The 22,930-nt window shown below is 38.9% G+C and overlaps 1 protein-coding gene across 1 annotated transcript in view; it reads left to right on the top strand.

The window, feature by feature from the left end:
* Positions 1-11,563: 11,563 nt before the first annotated feature.
* The window catches only part of enpp1 (ectonucleotide pyrophosphatase/phosphodiesterase 1), a 35,962-nt gene continuing 24,595 nt past the window's right edge, over positions 11,564-22,930 (top strand). Inside the window, exons 1-5 of the mRNA XM_082504869.1 lie at positions 11,564-11,855; positions 16,637-16,706; positions 20,177-20,237; positions 21,933-22,030; positions 22,111-22,190. Of these exons, the coding sequence (XP_082360995.1) occupies positions 11,727-11,855; positions 16,637-16,706; positions 20,177-20,237; positions 21,933-22,030; positions 22,111-22,190 (438 nt within the window). The 5' untranslated portion in view covers positions 11,564-11,726. The remainder of the gene's footprint in view (positions 11,856-16,636; positions 16,707-20,176; positions 20,238-21,932; positions 22,031-22,110; positions 22,191-22,930) is intronic.

Raw genomic sequence — 22,930 nt, 5'->3', positions numbered from 1 at the left:
TTACGTAACACGTGTCGCTCTACACTGTATGAATATTCCAGTGTGGAGCGCACTCGCCCTGACACCAGCTTTCCTTCTCATAGACCTGAGAAGGAAAGGGCCTGACCCTCATTACATCAGCCTCAAGTGAGAAAAGTCATACATTGACTCTGAGAGATTGATTCAGCTCAAATTGAAGTCATTAAAGGCATCCTCCTTCATCAATGACTGTACTTAAAAAGATAGACACCCTCCAATTTAAAAGATTTTTTCCGTACAGAAATATTTTTTAGCAGGCATCGTTAACCCTGATGCTTCAGATCTCATCCATAAGAAAACTGCATAAATTTAATATCACAAGATACAGGCAAGTACCCGCATTGATGTTTTTCAGTGACATATATGAATAAAATTATTTCATAAATTTTTTTTAACTTGTAATTCATCTTTATTGTGGGGGGAAAAACATAGATGAATATGTAGGTATTATAGTGGTTTTTATACTTGTATCCCAAGGTTTCACATATTAACCTTCCCCATTTTAACTGTTGCAGTCATCAGTAATTTGAGACCTCAATGAGCATAAACCATTTAATTGGATGAGAAACCATATTTCATAATTTCAGTGAATCTCCAATACCTCTCTTTAATATCATAGAACTACAAGGATTTCTCTGAGCCAGTATATGAGCCAAAAGGTATTGGCTGAAGCATTTGCTTATTACGCCAACCCTTTTAACAAAAGATATTTTTGCATGCAGCTCCTGTACACAGGGCTCGAAGCAAAGAATAAAACAAAGCAAAGACAAACAAACAAACAAACAAAAACAAAACAAAAAAACTTTCCACCTTAGATAAGTAACTACATCAAAGCAAAACAAGAGTTTCAGTATTATTATTTTTGCTCTTTTCATTCTTGATTTATATATTTTCTAATACTCTATTTTTAAACCTGTTTTTAAACAAGTAAAATGAACTACACCTTTTTAAATCACTGTCATAACTATTCCACAGGTTAACTCCTCTAATAGAAACACATCTCTGCTTTATATGTTGGTTTTTTTTAAAGAAATCTGTTCTCCTTAAGTCATATTGACTCTCCCTAACTTTAAACAGCTTCTGAGTACTGAGGCAAAGCAAGTTATTTTGTGCTTTATACATTATCTGTGCCATTTTATATTCAACTAAATCACAAAATTTCAGGTTATTCAGATAAATAAACAAAATGTTACTTGGTTCTATACAATTTGATTGACTTATAATTCTTATAGCTCTTTTTTGTAACTTGAAAATAGGAAGAGTGTTCGTTTTATATGCATTACCCCATATCTCTAGACAATAAGTCATATATGGAAGCAACAGAGTGCAATAAAGTGTGTATAAGTATTTCTTGTTCAGGACATGCTTTGTTTTATAGAGAATAGCAATGGTTTTTGACATTTTTGTTTTCACATGGTTTATATGAGACTTCAAACTCAGATTATCATCAATTATCACTCCAAGAAATTTATTTTTGTACTCTTTCAATTTCAATTCCATTAACCCTTATTTTAGATACATTTTTCATTTGTCTAGTGCCAAAAATAATCAATTTTGTTTTCTTTATATTTCATGATAACTTATTTATATCAAACCAGTTTTTTAATATATTTAAGTCCTTTTCCACTGTAGTCAGAAGCTGTTCTAGGTTTTTACCTGAGCAATACAGAGTGGTATCATCAGCAAACAATACACATTTTAAGAGTTTGGAAACACTAGATATGTCATTTATATATAATATGAATAATTTAGGGCCCAGCACAGAGCCCTGAGGAACACCACAAGTTACCTTCAACTGCTTAGATTTTACATTGTTGATTTCGATATATTGACATCTGTCATCCAGGTAACCTTTCATCCACTTGTATGCTATCCCTCTTATGCCATATCTCTCTAGTTTATTCATTAATATAGAATGATCAGTTGTATCAAACGCCTTTTTTAAGTCTATAAAAACACCAACAGTATATTCCTTATTGTCTATTGCATTAGATATCCCTTCTACAAGTTCCATCACTGCCATCGAAGTGGACCTTTTCACTCTAAAACCATATTGGTTATCACTTAGGAGATTATGCTTCTCAATATATTTATCAAGTCTATTAACAAATAACTTTTCTAAAATTTTGTGGGAGTAGTGATATTGGCCTATAATTGGTAAACTGACATCTCTCTCCGTTTTTATGGATTGGAATAACTTTTGCTATTTTCATTTGTGAGGGAAACACACCAGTTCGAAAGGACAGGTTACAAATGTATGCGAAAGGTTGCACTATATATTCTATAATACTTTTAACTAATATCATGTCAATACCAAAACAGTCAGTGGACTTTTTATTTTTAAATGTTTTCAAAATGTTAATTATTTCTCTATGAGTTACAGGACACATTCTGAGTAATACGTTTATTTATTTATTTATTATTTCTTGACTCTGGAATTTCTTTTGCTAAATTAAATTATTGATCTGTGATGCTTTCTAGTGATTTTCATTAAAGGACAATGTTTTTCATATAGTGAAATTACAGTTGATAAGAATGCATCATACGCACTATTTGAATCTTCATTTGCAAAAACCTCATTCCAATTGTGTTCCTTTAAGTCCACCTGGAGGGCAGCAATGGCTCTTGTTGTTCTATGTTGTATCATATCAAATGTTTGCTTCTTTTGTTTAGTTTTAATCCCAAAATAATTTTGAAAAATTGCAAAAACAGGAAGATGATCGCTTATATCAGTTATAAGAAGTCCACCTACTATTTCATAGTCAATTTTATTTGTGAATATATTATCTATCAATGTAGCTGTATCAATTGTTATTCTACTTGGTTTTATAATTACAGGGAAAGGGGAGTTACTATACATTGTATTGATGAAATCTGTTGTTTTCTGATGTCCATTTGGGTTTAGCAAATCTATATTAAAATCACCACAAATTATTTGCACTTTTTTATCATTTAGGTTGCTAAACATAGCAGCAAGTTTTTCATTGAATGTCTCAAGACATGATCCTGGTGTCCTATAGATGCAACTTATAATTATATTGTTAGCTTTTTCAACATGGATTTCAATAGTGACACATTCCAATACGTTATCTATGGTGCTTGACATACATTCAATCAGACTACATTTCAAAACTTTATCTACATATAAAGCAGCGCCGCCTCCTTTTTTTATTCACCCTGTTCATTGTAAATAATTCGTATCCTTCCAGTCCCATTTCACTAACTTTCTCATTATCGAGCCATGTTTCTGATATTGCAATTATATTAAACTTTTTTAACTTACTTAAACATTTTGTAATTTTAGAAAAAAAATTTATACGGGCTTCTACTATTGAAATGTATGACCGACAATGCATTTGCCATTTTAATATTCATATTGAATTGGTCGTCTGTATAGTACTCACAAGTATTATTGTTGTTATTGTAGAAGTGGTTATCTGGGTCAATGTTACTTTCAGGGTCATGCATGTTGTGCTCTGCATAGTTAAACATTTTGAAGTTTGTTTTCTCAGCGTGTGTGACAAAATAACCTCCTTGACAGTCCTTTTCATAATCAAAGTTTTCCTCTTCAATATCGGAGCGTGTGGCATGCTGCGATATGATGGCTCTGAATACTTACATTCTTCGTTTGAAGGAATTTTATCACTTGCTGTTCAAGTGTTTGCAGCTCCTCTACCGGGGCATCTTCACCGTCTTTACCTCCGCCAGCTGTTACTCTGGCGTAGGTTCGGTTTTGATTTATGACTAAATCATCCATTCTTGTGTATTGTTCAAGGTCCTCGATTCGCCGTTCCAAGTCGTCTATTTTCTTGTCCTTCTCCTTTATCAAGTTTTTTAGTTGTTTTATTTCATCCATTAGGTCATGTAACATACCTTGTTGTTTAGCCACTTTGCTCAGACATGAAATTAAGCGTTTTCCTAATCTCCTCCAACTCCTCTTCAACTCCTGGGTTTGCTTTTTTAGGCGGCATTTTGAAAAGGGTGAGATTGGTGTTACCTTGTGATGGCCCATTGAAGTCACTGTCGATTTACTTGTTGGTGCCTTGCTAGAGGAGCCTGGGCCCAGTGGTTGTTGGAGGATCCTGGGCCTAGTGGCTGCTGGAAGAGCCTGGGCCTAGTGGCTGCTGGAGGATCCTGGGCCTAGTGGCTGCTGGAGGGTCCTGGGCCTAGTGGCTGCTGGAAGAGCCTGGGCCTAGTGGTTGTTGGAGGATCCTGGGCCTGGTGGCTGCAGGAGGGTCCTGGGCCTAGTGGCTGCTGCAAGAGCCTGGGCCTAGTGGTTGTTGGAGGATCCTGGGCCTAGTGTCTTAACAGTAAGTGTCTGACTTACTGTTATCACATATGTACATTTTCCCTTTTATGTTGTTTGTTTATGATTGTTTTTTGCTATAACCAGTCTTGCACAATGATAACAGCCTCCTCTACTTTTACTCATAGTGAATCTAATGTCAAAAAATGAGAGAAACAGAGAAATATTTGTATGACTAGCAGTTGTCACTGTATCTTATTAACAGAAAAAAAAATGTCAGTGCTTCTGTTGTACCTAATAACATGTCGATGGGACTGTGGGTCCAAGTAACACTTAGTGGCTCTCTGCTGTGTGCAACTAATTGCACTTTAGTTCAGTTGTCCCTTATGGTACATCATTCCAACATGTCCTGATGAATCCTCAATAATCCAGAAAAGCAAATCCCAGAAAGTTGATTTCCCTTTGGAGAAAAGATTCAATATTCACCCATCTGACTTCTTCAGACTCAGTTTACTCCATGTTTAATAACAATAATAGCATTACTTACGTCAGCATCATTCATTTCATGATCGTTAATATTAATGATCATGAAGCTGAGGATGGCTTGGAGGAGTAATGAACGATTTCTCCCACTGAAATCCAGCCAATGAGCAGAAGGAGCTTTCTAGGACAATTCCTTTCCCATTATTTTACCCCTCAGTGTTTTGAACACACATACATGTTAAAGTTAACCTCTTGTGTACATTACATACTCTATATTCATCATTTTGAACTATACCCCAGTAGCTTTGCATGATTCACAGTACAAATGCATCTGTATTTATCTTATACTTGGCTTTGGTGCAGCCCCCAGGTCATCCTCTATCTGAAACCAGCAGTATTAGCTTCACTGACTTCATCTTCTAGCCTTTGGTCTGATTGGCTGCCCCAGAAGTCATGTGCTTGGATATTACTCTCCCAGGAAAAACTGCCTTAAACGGAGCCTCAAACTTGAATTCTTGAACTACGTGGATTACTTGCATATTACTTATTGTTGACTTTGATCTTATGTAGGCTGGACTGGTAAAACTCAAATTTCTGTCAGTGTAAGAAGGTTTAACTACACATTTAATCAATGAAATATCTTAATATAAGACAAAAAGCACAAAGTCAACAGTAAATCTTAGTTTTTCTACATGATAAAAAAAAGGGTGCTCTAATAAACAAAAGAAACTTGTCAGTAGGACTCTTTGATCTTAAACTGTACCATGTGTGTAAAAATTAAAGAAATTTATCATTTAAATACTTTGTACTGTGAATGGCCATGGGGGAGATTTTTATCAGTAGTAAAAGCTCTAAAACCTGTTAAATTGCAGTCAAAAGTCAGAAATTTATGTCTTCATTCACATTTTCCAAAGCCATCTAATGGACTGGATTGGAAAAAACTTTACCCAAGATCAAAAGACAAGAACACTGACTATTGCTTGCAGAAACTGTAAAAAAAAGAAAGAAAAAAAAGATTACATGTTACCTTTGAGTAGAGTTGGCAGGCCACATGATAGAATTTCATCCTGGGCAAAAAAGGGCTGCAGCTGCAGCCCTTGACCATAATACCTCCACAGACACATTTATATGTGGAGAGACATATGCACACCACGGTCTGCTAATATATGTCCCAAACTGTCACTTTGTGCAGAGTACATTTCTTTCCCCGCTGTTCTCTCTGTGCAGGGGTTCATTTCCCAAAATATATTCAGTCTATGACAGAAAGCTCATCTGACATTAACCTCATGAGATTTTTTCCTCACTGGAAGATGTCTTTTTCTGGTTTTACGCTGTCTCAAACAATCAGAGACGCACCTGTGAAAATGCACACATTTTGAAACACAAAGCTACGTAAGACGAACACAGAACATCTTGTACTAGCGCTGGTCTTCCACAGGGAAAGCATTCTTGTTTAACCCCGAGGAAATGTGCAGATTATGTGTGTTGTTCCCATGTGTGCCTTAAACTTGGGGGACGTCCCTTCTCATGGGCAGTATTTGTGCTTATTCTACCCTCTGTGCTTCACCGTTATTTGTAGTTTTTGATGTAGAACTACAAAAGTAAACTTTACTAATGCACAGCAAGAAAGTCCTTGGTTTGAATCCTCGGGCCAGCCATGGGTCTATTTGTGCTAAGTTTACATATTCTCCGTGTGCTACCATGAGTTCTCTCTGGGTGCTCCCACTTCCTCCCACAGTCTAAAAATACACGTTGGGTTCGTTGGTGATTCTAAACTGTCTGCTGGTTTGAATGTAAGTGGCACTTCTATTGCAGGTTAGGCAGAGTCCAGGGTCTAAGCAGGGTACTCTAACTATGTACTATGTACTGTAACTGGATGAGCATTTCACAGATTGATGGATGGATTTTTAATGCATAAAACTGAAACATGGAAGAATAACAAGATCAAGAGCAATGTTAGCAGCTCTACATAAGCTTTCAGAGCCTTGGAACAAATCAGCACTACCATTAGTGCTGAATTAAGAAAAAAAAATCTGCTTTTCTTTTAGTCACATTAAAAAAAACTTGAGCAAATATGACAGCAACTTCAAAGCTTTTTAAAGTGTCACATCCAACCTCAGCAGATTTGTAGCATCATTTGGAAAAAGTGAAACTCAAAAAAGTTAAAGCTATCCAACTAAAACCTGTTTGCACCAGCTTTCACACCTCCACCATGTTCATAATGCAGACTGATGTGCAGTAGGTGTGTATAACCTTATTCTCGCCCTTTTCTGACCCCAGTAACTCAATAAAGTGTGCTTATATAACTCAGATTTGTTCTAATCTTACAAACATGGTGAAGCTAAAGCAAACTGCTAATGTTCAACCTCATGTTTTATGTTGTAGTGTCACATGCTGTCTGTCCTTACATCACAACTCAGTTAAAACCAAAAATATGTCAACATGTTCCAGGTGGGCAACGTGTTCCAGTTGTGGGTAAGTGTATATCAACGTTTCTGAAAGGTGCTCATTATTTCAGGGCATCAACAAAAGCAGGCCTCAGACTGAAAGCATAGGCGCTCCGCTGTGAATGCTGACAGGTAGTTGGTGACACACATGCCTGTGAAGACAGAAGACTTCAATATTGGTTGAGGATTGTGCAAAGTTGAAGGAATAAATCAAGTGCAGTAAATCTCAGGGCGGGAGATGTGCTTATAACTGTCAGCTGATGAATTCTTTAACCTACTGCACCAACTGCTGCTTTCACAGTGTTTTATTTATAAATCGAGGCTTTATCTGGGTTCATCTCCTCTCTGCTTCTCCTCTCTGCTCTCAGTGCTGCAGATTGCTTCAGCGATGTGATTGCAAAATAGTTGTTGCTGCAATCTGTTGCACATGAATGAAAGGTTTAATTTTCTGAATGTACATATAGTATGTTTAAATAGCAAAAGAATTGTTAACAGGAAAGTCTTTACTGTCTTTTTATTGTTTCTTTGAGTGTCTTCTTTACTTCTATACTTGATGTTTTGCTTCCTATGTTAATTCACCCACTGTGTATCTGCCGCTTGCTTATCTGTCAAAGCACTCTGCTAACTGTCTGTGAAGGTTCTCAGTCATCCAGGTCATCGTAGTCTAGGGAGCTTGGAAAGCAAAGAAAATGGGTGTGGGTCACAATCAGCCAAGGTTTCAGGTGAACCCACAGTGAAACCTAGCCCCACCCTATGATGTGATTTATTGAGGTCAAATGGCCCAGGATGTGAGTGGACGTTAAGGCGTCTGGAAAGGGATCTCAAAACTGGATTATAGATGGCAGACAGTTGGCGTTGTAAGCTAACGCCTCTACCTTAGAGACAGGGTGAGAAGTTCAGCCATCCAGGAGGGGCTCAGAGTAGAGCCGCTGCTCCTCCACATTGAAAGGAGCCAGTTGAGGTGGTTCAGGCATCTGACAACGATGCTCCTTGGCCGCCTCCTGGGTGAGGTGTTCTGGGCATGTCCCACGGGGAGGAGGCTCCAGGGCAGACCCAGGACACACTGGAGAGATTATATCTCTCAGCTGGCCTGGAAACGCCTTGGTGTTCCCCCAGAGAAGCTGGAGGAGGTGGCTGGGAAGAGGGAGGTCTGGGCTTCTCTGCTTAGGTTGCTGCCCCTGACACCCAGCCTCAGATAAGTGGAAGAAGATGGATGGATGGATGTCATTATCGGTCATTATTGAACACCTTTACAAAGTTTTTCTGCAACCTTTTAAGTGCCCAGGCCCACTATTTGGTCTCTGGGTTCCACCAACTGAAAAGCAAAACATAAGTCAAACTCTTCTTGTTTTATTACAAAATTCCTTTTGATGATGGCTAGCCAAGCATCCTTTTGCTTTCAAGAGGTTCCCTTAAAAAGGTTTACATCTTTAAACTTTCATACACTATTGTTTCCTTCTTTCATTAAAGACAAAGTTCCTTGTGCACTCTGCGGCCTCTCCAACTACTTTAAGTCTTCATGGCATGGACTCACCAAGGTGTTGGGAACATTCCAGAGGTTTTTGTCCCCACTGACATGATAGCATCACACAGCTGCTGCAGATTTGTCAGCTGCACATCCGTGATGGGAATCTCTTCTTCCACCACATCCCAAAGGTGCTCTATTGGATTCAGATCTTTGTGGAAGCCATTTGAGTTCAGTTTTGATCATGTCTACATGTCTAAATGTTCTGGGTTGCTGCCATGATTACCATGACAAATACTTTGCAGCTCAAAGTGCACAACAAAAGGGTTTACTTGGATTATTTTGTCAGTCTGAGCATTAGGTCAGAATCGTGTAGACATTAAGTGCCAAATGTGTAGGTCAGTATTAAAGGTCATGTTGTAATATCCAGCTGAGTCAGGGGCAGCTGTAGGGAGACACAGCTGAGAGACACGCAGCTCACTGAGCAGAACACACACACAGAAACAGTCACTGTAACAACAACATGAAACACACATTCGGGCATGCATGCACAGCCCTATAGCTTACAATGAAAAACAAACTCAGGCTTATGGAGCTAACGCACACACACACATGCAAACACACACTGGGAGACAAAACTAAACAGACAGTGAGAACATGTAGCCCTGGGCTGTTTATGAGTACAAGACAGCACAGGGGTCAGAGGTCAGGGGCACCAGCCACATGTGATAAAAAATGATCATACAACTGGACACAGCTGGATGTGAAAGAAACCATATTATATGACTGCATATAGTGACAGGAAAACAGCTCTACCACCAAACACCAAATGTATTATAACTGTGAAAGTGTTGCAACAGCACCATATAGTGGATGCTTTAATACCACAGAGTAGTGTGCTTGGATATATATGCATAAACTGCAAGTGCCCATAACAATCGATTCAAAGTTAGAGAATGTGAATTTAAGTGCTTCCTGCAAACAAAAACATGCTTTTGTGTTACTGTTAAATCATTTAAATTGTATTTAGTTAGAGTAGAAGCAAATCGCAGTGAGGATACTAAGAATCGACATCAGTTAATACTGCACCTGACACTTTAAATGGGCAATGGGGTGATCCAAATTAAATTTTCATTAGGTCAGAATGGTCAAAAGTTAGTGTGTGATACAGCAACATAATATACAAAGTTTTATTTGGATTTTCCAAAGGCTGCACTCACACTTTGACCAGTTGTATATGCTTTACTTTTAACAGCCTCTGCTAATTGCTGGTATGAAATGTTTTGATGGGATCTACAAAACTTCTGGCAGGATTAGCTTATTTAATAAACACCATTAAGCACCAAAGATGGCCGATAAGTCCAAGCTGCAAAACAGCTCGGCTTAAGAGGCACTTGAAAAGAAGACCTTAGTATATTTTTGAAGAAGAACAAGAAGAATGTGTGAAGCTAAGATAGCTTTAATGCACACATAAGAGGGTGTGCATTATTATGACTCTCTCTGGCAAGATAGGAAGCGAAAAGCAGCACTATTTATGAATGTTAAGTGTCATTCACTGACTAATATCAGTATTTGCCCAATGTGACAACTGGTCTTAAAGATGTTATTGTAAATATTGTATAGGTAAAGTCCAGGTCACACAGTGTTATGTATGAAATTTTCAACAGGAAAGGCTGGAAAAACTCTGAAATTGTCACTATTTTATTACTTTTATTACAATTTTCCATGTCTAATTACTACATTGTAATATTTTCCATTGTAATATTTTCCATTGTAATATGTTTTTCTGGCAAATACTTTTTGCCAGAAAAACCCAAATACTTCATAAGACTGATCTGTATGCAATGGTGTCTCCAGAATTTTTTCATAGGGGTGGGCATATGGGGCGGATGAACACCAGGTACCTTTCAGAGACAGGTCGCCTCGCCTCTGTCAGTGCGCCCCAGGGCAGCTGTGGCTACAACGTAGCTTGTCATCACCAGTGTGTGAATGTGTGTCCAAATGGGTGAATGACTGAATGTAGTGTAAAGCGCTTTGGGGTCCATAGGGACTACGTAAAGCGCTATACAAATACAGGCCATTTACCATACATCGCTTCTAAACCAGCCAAGTAGAGCTTACAGAGCTCATGGAAGGAACTCTGAAAATAGCTCTGGTTGCCTGAGGTTTATATTAAAGGAGTTTAATGCTGTTATGCTACATGCAAACCTTTTTCCTAGCAGGACTACAATTTATTAAAATACAAATTTTATTTATGTTTTCATATGAGGCCGAATATCTTTTGTAATCGGCTGTTATTTCTTTTTGTTGACCAAATTATTTTTGAATAGAAGAAAGAATAGAAGAGGTGGAGCAGCGCCCTCTAGTGGATTATTTCTCCTTCAGTGGATAATTTTTAGCAAGCAGTCACTAACGCCAAGCTCAAATTTGCCAACGGTAAGTGAAATTAAATAAGACTATAGTCAAGCCAAAAGCCTTAGATTCTTATTTAAGGAAAGGAAAATGTGTTGAACTGGGTTTTTTAAAAAATTAATTTAAATATTTGCATGGGACGCAACCCTCGAACTGGAACCTAATGCACCACTTAAGTCTGGCCACAAGATGGTGGCAGCTCCACGACCTTATAATGGATTTTCATAGAAAGTCCGTAATTACTGTATCTGTGTTTGCTTTTTATTTCGAGTCAATGTCCTAAATCAAAGAAATTAGACGTGATAATACGTCTGAGGCATGCGTATTCTGAATGTGTCTGGGTTTTATTTTCTTTTAAAGTGACTCTGATTGGCTTTAAAGTGGGTAAAGTACTATTTCATCGCCACATTAGAGGAAAATAAGTCAGAATAAGGGGGAGTTTCTGCTTTCTGCTCTGCTTTTATTAGTCTTGGATCCTCCTCCTCCCTTAGATGTAACACATGTAGCCACTTTGCAAAAACTTGAAGACGTCAGAAAGGCGGGCATTTCCCCTCTATATATTCCTCAGAGCTGCATCCCATCCTGCTACTCAGTTCAACCTGGAAAGCACTGGCAGGCGTCCTTTTTTTGTTTTTGTTTTTTTGCGCTTAGCAGCATGGAAGTGACCAAAGGAGAGGACGGGTCGGCGGAACAGGCAGCGTCTTTATTTGGGACACGAGAGGTGGAGAGTCAGAGGAGCATGAATGAGAATAAAAGGAGTACCCGCCGTAAAGTCATTATTGGGGTATGTTCAGTTGCACTTTGGCAGCATGGAGGGCAACTTTGAGCGATTGACTTCGCTGTGTGAAAGTCACACATTATAGTTAATGTATTTGTCTGAGCTCCTGCCACTCATATTACTGCATGGTCTTAAATGTGACTTTTAAATTGGGAAGCCCTTAAAGTGTCAGGGACACTATTATTATAGATGATATTATTGATTAATAAGTAGCTGCTGTCTTTTGTCCTCTAGAAGAAATACTGGGGGGGAAAAATCATCTGTCCCTGTTTGAAATGAAGAGATGTCCATCTTTTTTCTTTTGTCTCATAATTGCAAACTGGATTCTGGGGTTTAAAAAACATTTGAAGGCGTCATTTTGGGCCCTGTTGAGTAGTCCTTTTTTTTTTTTTTAATGTATAATTTTTGTCAAACATTAGACAGTTAACCCAACTGGCACTGTGTGATGTTTAACTAGGGGAAGAGAACCATCGTCAGGGATCAAAAACCACATCCTCGGGTCAGCATTTCTGCACTGTTTACTCACACTGTCATTAATTCACAGCTGCCACACAGACGAGACTGTCAGTGTTGCCAGCGTGAACGTGGAAACTAAATGTTTTCACTCCACTGCAAACAGACACAGGCCAGCAGGCTCTCTGCAGGTGGACAAGACCTGCAGTTGTTAGTGTGAAGCAGGGCTGGGTGGAGCTCTGACCCCACAACGTTGACTCTGATCCAAAGTGTCGTTTCAGCAAAATACTGGGTGTATTCAGGCAGCTGGAAAATGAGTCATCCTGCCAGCGCTTTGTTTTGATGTAGTTTTAGTGGTTCTAGATGTTAACGTGCAGAGGCACATGTAGTAGCTGAAGTTGTTTATAACTATAATTATTTATAACGTTGACTAATTGGGCAATTAGTTTCTCACATAACTGAGCAATATTTGTTTTACTCTAATGCAAGACTGTTCAACAAACAGACAGGCACAGTGCTGTGATAGTCAGCACTGATGAAGATGTGTGTTGGGTTGATTGGCAGTTCCTGAGATAAACTAGCTATCTGTGCAAAGTGTAACATACCTCTAACTTTTATGAAATGTGTGGTAGGCTCCAGCACCCCGCCCAAGAACCTGAATTAAACAGTGAAAGAAGGTGGATGTGGACGTTTGTCACGGCTTGGCCTGTTCTTCTTGTGCTACCATCAAGAACAGACTCATTTAAACCGGCCCATCTTGACCCTGGACTCTCTTACAAAACACATTGTTAATTTTAAGATTCTGACTTGATCAATAATCTTCAGTGTCCAGTAACATCCCCACATCTGGGCCAGTAGATCAAAACTTTGGTAGCGCTTTAAGGTGTAATCTGTAATAATGTAGCATTGGTAAATATGTATATTGAATTATTAGTCTAAATCTGAAAAATAATAACTTAAAGGTTTAAAAATATGTCGACCAAAAGACAGGCTGTGCGAACTTTGACGCAATACTTGGCTATCTCCATCACTGGCAGGAATGGACATTTTAATCTGCTGGGTCTGTTCTTTGTTTTCCCCAGAACAGTATTTTTATCACAGAAGGAACGTCTCAGAAAACAACAGCAGCTTTTATTGTTCACAGCTCCTCGGGGCATTGAAACTAACCACACTTAGTCTTTGTGGAGGCTAAATCTGGAGTGTGTTTCAGTCTTTACAGAAAAAAATATAAGTGAAGCAATTGTAAAGAAAAATACCGTTATGTTTTATGGACTTGTTTTATATTGCTGCGGTCATAGTCATATCAGAAAAACATGTTTCTTGCTGTAATATAGTGAAATAAATTGTGATTTTTTTTAAGTTGGAAGTGGAAAGTTAAACATGTCTGGAATGTTCGTGATCTCCTTCATCACTGAGGCATAAACTGCATGTCAAAGAAGTCATTTGAGAATGTGCGCATCCTTTCAGCTATTCACTTGCGACCTTCAGCTCGACACCACAATAACCAGATGCTGTCTGCTTTGTACCAATTAGACACACACAAGGTCTCATTTTTAAGGTCCACGACAATTCGGACAATAGCATGACTTTGTAGTTTCGCCTCTGTACACTACCACAGTGGATTTTAAATTAAACCAATCAAGATGTGTTTTAAGTGCAGATTGTAAGCTTTAGTTCAATGGGTTTACCAGAAAATGGTGCAGTAACTACTTTGCAATACATCCCTAATGTCTTAAAACCCCAAAATAACTCAAAAATAAGTAAAAGCTCAATCTTGAGTACCCACTAACACTTTATGACAATGAATAATAAAGTGAATGTCTACCACTCCTTCACCAGATAGATCTGTTCAAACTCCACCCACCTTAAACTGTTTTTTCTATGGTAGTTCCTCTTTTGCCCTGCTGCCTGAGAAGCTAGATTGCTTCAGTTGTGCAGTTGTGCACCTGATTAACACAGAAAAGTAGCAGAGTTGTTGTTATTTTTTTTGGGATCAAGGATCCAGGCTTATGCGAGAGCAGCTTGTCATATCTACCATATCTTTCAGCTTTGTGCATGTCATAAGGCCACACATGATGGCAGTTTGATGTGTAGCCCTTAGCTTTTGTGTCGAAGTCCACCCCTGAACTAGAATGACACTTCCCTAGAAAGAGTTTTTGTGTCTTTGGATAGCCTTTTTTTGATGTCCACTTCGAAGATGACTTTCATCTGTAGTTTAATTTCAGAACCTTTACATCATTCTCTTGTAGACAATGGAAAATGAGTGGTGGTCATGGTGGGGGGTCTGAATAAATATTAAAGCGTGTTTCAGGCAGCCCAGTAGGTTTCCACCAGACAGTCTGTTTACTTTCACAACCCACAGAGACCCCGTCTTTAAGCATTTCTGTGAAGCCCATCCAAGTTTACAGTTTTTTTCACCTATAGCTGGGGAAAATAAGTGCACGTACCCAGACACCAAATACAGCAGTGCGTTTTCATACCTGTATAGGAATTCCAGCTCTTGTGAATCACACTAAGTAGATTACTCCTGCTGTACTGCTGTAGCTTTCTAGCTTGGGAGGATCGGACTAGTTTTGGCTTGAGGATTTGTTTGTTTAAACTGTAAATCCTCTGTAAAATCTTTCCTCCAGGAAGAATTTATGTTTTTCCACTTTAAGCCTGTTTTTTTGGAACTTTTTAGTTTAGCTTTTTCCCCCTTTCAGTTAAAAGTAATAGACTACAGAAACAGTGTGAAAAGATTAAAAAAACGTATCAGTTCTGAGAGGAAATTAGACTCTTTGTGCCAGCAAAAAGTGACACCAGAGAACAAGAGACTTGCTTTAAACTATGACTTGTGTTGTGCTAAGGAAATATTTGCAGCTGCGTTCCCAGCAGAGAGGTGATAAGATGGTCATAGGAATAAAAGGAGATGAGCCATAACGCACTTACATATTATACTCTTTAAAAACTGTGATTGCAAGGCACAATTTTACCAGAATAATAAATATTAAAATCTGGCGACACATTTAAAATGAAGATTTGTAATGCCATAATGAGTAACTGGCCTGGTTTGGGGCATTGCAGATGGTTCAAAATCAGCATCCGTGATAACCCTGGTAAACACTGTCATTTCTAAGTAAAGTAATCTTTGAAACACCCATCTAATTACAAACCACTCGCCCCCAGGGAGCTGCTGTCCTGGGGCAGAAAGGTTGTGATTTTTAAAAAAACAAACAAAAACAATTCTGGATCACTACTTCCAACAGCAGAGAGCTGAGACTAATATATAGACAGATGGAGATGGTGTGGAAATTGTTAAAATCAACAGTTGAGCCTGTGAGGATACAGATGGAAGTCTCGGTGGACGGTAGAAGGATAACTGAATAAAGCAACGTATCTAAACCTCTTCAGCTGCAGTAATGGAGTAGGGCTTTGAGCTAAAAGCTAATGTAAGCATAATTAGAAGTATACAGAAAACAATAGCATGGTGATCGAGTAGTGTTTGCCACCCTAGTGTAATTCAACAGGTCCCAAATGCCAATTCTTAACAGTAAAAAAGTAACAAAGTTGCATAAGACATGTACATTTTTATTTTAACTTGGAGACGTCAAACTCTGTATGTTTTTTCTTTTTTTCTTTTCTTTTTTTTACATGATTGTAGTTTAGTAACAATGCACACAGAGTTGTAATCCGATCAGGGGTTTTCCCCCTGTTGGACGAGGATCTGGGGAAAAATAGCATGCTGTCTCTGGTGCGTAAAGTGTAAATAAACGATTCAATAAAATAATTTTTTCCAGACACAGTTTTTAAACGGAATTGAAGACAGTGAAGTACAGAGAAACACTGAGCCCGTTTGTTCTTGACCGTCTCGTAGCTTGGCTGTTTTTGTGATTCTCAGTCTGCATCTGCAGCTGCATCACATTTTTTGAAAAGAAAACTTGGAAATTTAAGAGGATCATGCGAGTCAGCTGGGTTCCTCTGCGAACTGTGGATACAACAAATTTATTCATGATCGGTCCATTAATATTATTTTAAGAGCCTGTAATGTCAGCCTCGTGTTAGTGATGCTAAGAGGCAAAATAACAGCATGATTTAGTCATTAGGTGAAGAGGATCCCATCTAATACTTGCTGTACAACAGCCAACACTGCTCTCTCTAGAGCTGAAGCTTTGAGTGTGGACGTGATTTAGTTTTGTTAATTTGTGTCTTCTCTTGAGAGAGACGAGATTTTGTAGTGCTTGAACCCTTTTCTTTTCTCAAAGTTCAAATAGTTCAAAATAAACAATGTGAAATTAGTGGCTGCTATCTCTAACAGCTTTAACAAACATCTTGCCATTTTATCTTCTGGGTTATAGGTTCTGCTGCTGTGTTTACTGGTGGTTATCCTGGCTGTGGTGATTTTTCTGAGAAAGGAGAAAGGATCAGGTAAGATTGACTGTTTTAATTAACCAGCATTAAATTAATGTACATTTCACCTCCTCATTTTCATAATTCTTGCCCAATGGCTGTTGGAAAAGTCCCCAATCCCCCTCCCCCATCCCTCTTCCCCCTTCATGATTTGTGCTTCATTTATAGCATATTTTTCATTCAGCTTGGATTACATTTTAATTTTAAAGAAACTGTTTTGCCTCTGGTATAATGTTGGCCTGGTCACCTTGGATTGCGCCAAGTGAGCCTGGGACTGGCTATATTCCATAGTACTAATAGAATTTATTTATTTAACACCCCTGTTTCTCATCAAACAGCTTTATGCATGTTCTTGTGGTTTAATAAACAAGTTAAGTGTATCTTCTTCCTCAAAACAGCAAAAACAGTTTTAAGAAAAGCTACATTTCTTCACTGCCACGTTTGATTGCTTGCAGTCCCTCTTCCTTTGGTTGGTGCATATCCAGACATATTGCTGCTGCAGCTGTCAATAAGTGGTACAAGATGAAAATATTAGCGGGACTTCGTGTCACTGCAACACACATGTGCATCCTTCTGCGCAGGAAACAAAACAACAATCCGCATAAGTCTGTTACTGCAGGATATCTTTGAATTTTACTTTAGTAGATATATAGTCTGTGAAGTGCTGGTGTTGGAAATGTGAAGAATGTCAATACAGACCTCAGCGCCCTGTATTCACGAGGATTTCAATTGCTTTTCCTAATGAATTCTCAGAGTTGACCTTCGAAATGCAGCTGTCAAAGTGCTGACCTGCTTTTTCTTTCACTCACATGTAAATCTGTGTAGTACCACATTAATACATTTTCTGTCTGAGCTTTGTCTAAGTCATGGTTTTCACTCCTCATGGACAGTGAATAGAGTGCTTTGGCTACAAGAGCGTGAGACAGATTATCTCAGGTTACATTTCTGGCATTTATTCAGCGAGAACTCATTTGGTGCGGTTGTCACTTGGTAAAATAACAATCAAGGCTCCACACTCTTGTGTATAGCACCTAACATCCCGCTGCAGATCCTCCAGAAACTTGAGACTTGAAGTATTTAGAGGAGCAGTAGAGAAGGATAAAGTTACCAACCAGGCAGCAAAAGAGAGACAGAGAGGTGAAAGTTAACCCCCAAGACGCCGCATAGGTTGAGCGTATGTTTTTGTCAGGGTGGTGCAGGCTAGTTTTTTCTGTCCATGGTTGCAAAACAAGTCGTAAATACCCTCTTAAGTGACAGAGGAATGTTTTCTGCAGCTATAGATTCGCCCCAGTTAGACGTGGGCAGCAGTGTCAGTACGCTCTTTGTTGAAAACCACCATGCCAAAACGCTCCTCCAATTTAGGGGGCAGCGGCGATGACTGTGGGCAGCAGTCCCCAGCCTGGGTGGGGTCCTCTCTCTCCTGTGGCATTTCCCTTTAACTTGCACTCTATTTTCTCCTCAGTTAACATAAAACCTTTCGATTACTTGTCGATTACTCACCATAGAAAGCCGTCTCCTGAGACAGAGCATCCCCGTGTTAAGTCCAAACCACATAGCTGGCCCCGACGCAGCGAGGAGAGGATTTTTCACCCATGTGCTAAGGCTCCCTCTGTCGTATGCCCTGTCAGTACAGCAGGAGACTTGATGGATGCATAAGGAAGGCAGATGTTTAAAAGGTTAAAGAGGTGACCCAAAATATCCTGCTTGGTGATGCCTTGCCTGTGGGAAAGTCCTTGAGTAAGGAAGGTTTCTTATCAACCTGTGCAGACCGTTACAACATTTGAGGGCATATTCTCAGTTCGCATTTGATTACAACAACTAGAATAAATGTTATGATTGTTTTACTGTCTATTGTCTTTCCCAAACTAAGTGCTGCTTTTGTTTTCTAACAGCTCCAGGAAGCAGCACTTATATTTGGTTTTTTCTGTTATACATGTCTCTACATAACACAGGAAGGAAGTGCTGTTCTTGCAGCTCTCTCTTAGATAATCATATATTACTGATGCATAAACAACAGTATTGTATTAGCCTCTCTCACAGCAGAAAGAGCAAGTGACGGCTTTTTTCCTTTGTGTTTTTTGTTGTTTTGGGAGGACCAACCTTCCTCTTCACGGAGCTGCTAAGACACCGTGCCTGGGATTACCGTAATAACCCTAATATCACTGAAAAGCGCAGAGTCGCTGTTTTCAGGAACCGTTGCAATTATTTCAATCAAGCAAATGGTTCAGGAGTTACGGGAGTTGCAGATATTGAAAAGAGGGTTACAAAACACCTGTCTGATGCCAGCGACAGGTTAGGCTTGAGAGAGTTAAAAGAACAGCAACAAATGGAACATGTAAAAATATGTAAAACCCAAATCCACCCATCAAAAGAATAACCTAATAGTTGTGTGTCTTTGATACAGACCCTCTCATTAGTAAATGCATCAAGTAGGCACAATAAGAGCTCTAATGAAAATGAGGCTCATTTCTTCTGGGGTGTCATAATAACCATGAATTGAGGATAACGAGACGGGATAAACGCCGTCACCAGTCTGTCACAAGGCTAACACAGAGAGGAAAACAGTCTTACATTCCCATCCTACAGCCCATTTAAAATCAAATTAACATGCATGACTTCGATCAGTTGGTGGAAACCCATGCAGGCTCCTGCAGAACACTTAAACAGCCAACAGCAAGATTCAAACCAGGAGTCTTTTTCCTGACTGGTGTCATTATCCAACACGACAGACATGAAGTGAAACTGTGATATCATGAAAGCCCTGTTATGTAAGGAAACAGCTGAGGGCTAAAAAGGTTGCACTGAATGCAGTCTGTACTATTGTGTTCACAGGTTATGTATTTCCCTGATGTAACAAACCAATTAATGCATTCTTAAAACATCATTGTATATATTTCACTTATCAGATAAAGTGAAATAATGACGTTTTTTGGGGGGGGGGGGGGTTTCAGTGCATGTGTGGATACATCAGGTTACAACGTGTTATGTTTCACTTCTTTGTTTCCAAGATTGTTTCTATGGTGATCTCATCTTCTCCGAGGCAAAATGAAAGCGTAGCATGTGTTCTGTCTCGAAATGCTTCCGGTCTTCTTGTAAATGTGGATGAAAAAGTAATGTCACTTTGCACTTACACATCCTCTTCACTGGTAGTCAAATTATTCAACAGTGCCATTTAAAGGGTGAACTTGACAGATTGCTTTAGTTGCTGTCCACCAAATGGGATCATATTATATCCTCAAAGCTTGTCAGGTGATGTCCTTTTGTGGTTTAACATAGATTCCGTTATTTATATGAAAGGTTTTAAAATCTGTAAGAGTTTAAACTGAGGATCTAAGTGGTTGTCAAAACAGTTCTAGTAACTTACCTTCCAAGGTCACTGTGTCATGTTAATATATATTATTTATTGACATTTGCTTTAACCCAAAAAGTGTGCTGAAATTAAATAGAAAACCTCAATTTTCCTTAGTAACACAGTTCTTTTCTCACAGGAGGGGAAGTCTGGATGGAAGGGCCCTTTCAGGAAGTCAGTCAGCCACAGTGTGCTTCTGGGTAATATAATACTTTTGTTTGGCTTCAGCAATGTGAAAACAGATTTACTTTTCATAAAATTGAATGCACAAATTCCACCTGGACTCCTTTGGATTACATCAGCTCTGGTCCTCCTCTGTCTGAATCCTAAGTTGTAACATATCACAGATCTGAAAGTGGAACTATTTAATCATATCACCCACATTTTCCCTGAGAAGAAACCATTGTTCACTGTTAGCAAACATTATCAACATACAAAGCAGGCTAGAGTTTCCTTTCTGTCACCCTCTGGTTGCTTACCCAGCTAACGTCCATATTTTTTATCTTGTAAATAGCTGAATCACGGCTTGTTTTCTCCTAGTGGTGTTGCTTTATTGGGGAAAAAGTAACTGTCTCTATGGAAACTGGGGTAATGGCCGAGTAATCAGGCATGTGTTGATGAGTTGTGTCTGTGTGTTTGCACGAGAGCGTGGTCACATGTTTGTGTTTCTGTCTTGGCGAGGGAGTAACCTCAGACAGACGCGTCAGACTGTGGAAAAATGGTCCTGCGGCTCCAGATGAAGCTATTTTAGTTTGAAAAATACAATAAGACACACAAATGTCTATTTATATGAGTGTTGTTTTTTATTGTTTCTATGGATACACCACACTTTTACTTTCCTGACAGGTTGGCAAAATCTTTCTTATGATTATTTTGGTTACTAGCATATTGCTGCTAGTTTGAATGGGTGTGATGGGCTTGCTCTCGGAGCTATTGTAAAACTTTTAAAAGTGACATGCAAACCGGAAATGGAGAAAGTTTGCCTTCAGCATAAAAGTTCTACCATAGTGCTGCAGTTTCAAAAAGCACATATTTTACTTTGAAGTTGAACCTTCCCTATTTCCACTTAGCGTCACTTTTACACATTTTACAACTACACAGCTAATACCAGTAATAGACGACCAGTACACAAACTGGCCAGTGTTATGTTTTTCAGGGGAGTTTTCTGGCTTTATTGTGAAGCACTCTGTGATTTTTATCTGTGAAACATGCTTTATAAATCAGAGGCAGACAAATTTTAAACTATGTCCGCATGATGTCACATGAAAACCCTCAATAAACTGCTTTAATTGTATCTATTTTTATATGATTTTCTGAATTCTATTGATGATTTTATTCTACATTTACAATAAAAAATGAAAGACATTTTCATATTTGCAACTCTACAGAAAATCATAACCAACTCTTCCTTCTCCAGGTCTGTTTCACAACTTTTAGCTTGTTTTGGTTTAATGCCAGCGCTGCTACATAGTACAGCGCATTCAGCCACAGGTCTAATTCTTGCTCTCAGTGGCTTGACACCAAAGCAATGTTAAAGGGCAGACATTCTAAGAAAGGGACATGATGTTGAAAGACTTCTGAACTGAAAGGAAACCGATAGGAGGACAGAAGATGATTGAAATGTCACAGATGGAAAAGTAAAGTCAGTTAAATTTTCATTTGTCTTAAATTTGGTTCAGTTTTTATGTTTCAGTGAGCTATGATATGAAAGTTGATTTAAAAAATGCTTCGAAATGACTGACTGTAGCCATTTCAAGATGCTGTTGTGTGATTAGACTTGCTTATAGAAAAACTTGGCACTAGAAGGAGCGGAAAGATGACTCCAGATTATTAATGATAAACACAGGTCAGCGTCCCCTTAGAGAATGTATTTATCAGATGTTTTTCCTGTCCAGATTTTCAAAGCCTCCTCTCATCCTGGTGTCTTTGGACGGTTTCCGGGCAGCGTATCTGAAAGAACATGCGAGTCACATGCCTGTTATCAGCAAGTTACGTAAGTCAAAAACATCGCCTGTCTCACAGTTCTTTACGATTTACAGCTCAAGGTAACAATGTGACTTTGTTACATTGCAGGAAATAATGGAACTACAACACCATACCTGAGGCCTGTTTATCCCACAAAGACCTTTCCCAACCACTACACCATTGTGACTGTGAGTGTTTTTTGTTCATTGAGAAATACAAACAGGTTTGCTGGGAAACAGTGTTTGGTCAGTGATGATGAATAACTCATGTTGTGTAAGGATGTATTTGTAATTTGTAACTGTTCCAATGAACTTTAGAGCAGTTTTGTGTGCAGTTTGAATGTGATCTGACCAACCCAATTACCTGGGGCACTTACTACAAAGCACGTTCAACATACCCACATGACATTACTGGTTATTCATTTCCCAGGATTTCTTAATGTGCCAATAATCTAGCAGTGATTAAGAAACCCAGTATATGGTCATATAAGACATGGTTTTTGTAGCATATGACAAGTCTACTGGGAGCAGATGGCATATTTTACTAAGAGAAAACTACACAGCCAAAGCCAGCAGCATGTAAGTCAGCATGATAGGAAAAGCACCTAGTAGTTACAGTTAGGCTACGTTCACACTGCAGGCAAAAGCGCATCAAATCTGATTTTTTTGACCCTATGCGACCCATATCCGATCATGGTATGACAGTGTGAACGGCACAAATCCGATATTTTCAAATCCGATCTGGGTCACTTTCGTATGTGGTACTGAATCCGATGTTTTAGAAAGCGACTGCTGTGAACGGTCATGTCGCATTAAATCCATCTTTTACGTCACTGACACAAGACAGACGCCAATTATCAGCGCCCGAGAAGCGCCCGAGAAGACAACGCGAACGCTTCCTGGCCATCCAGTGTAGATGTCAGTGAAAC

This window comes from Aulonocara stuartgranti (genome assembly GCF_965226115.1).
Source record: "Aulonocara stuartgranti genome assembly, chromosome: 15".
In the NCBI taxonomy this organism is placed as follows: domain Eukaryota; kingdom Metazoa; phylum Chordata; class Actinopteri; order Cichliformes; family Cichlidae; genus Aulonocara; species Aulonocara stuartgranti.
The sequence above is the reverse complement of the archived record's forward strand: the minus strand, read 5'-3'. Positions and strand labels throughout refer to the sequence as shown.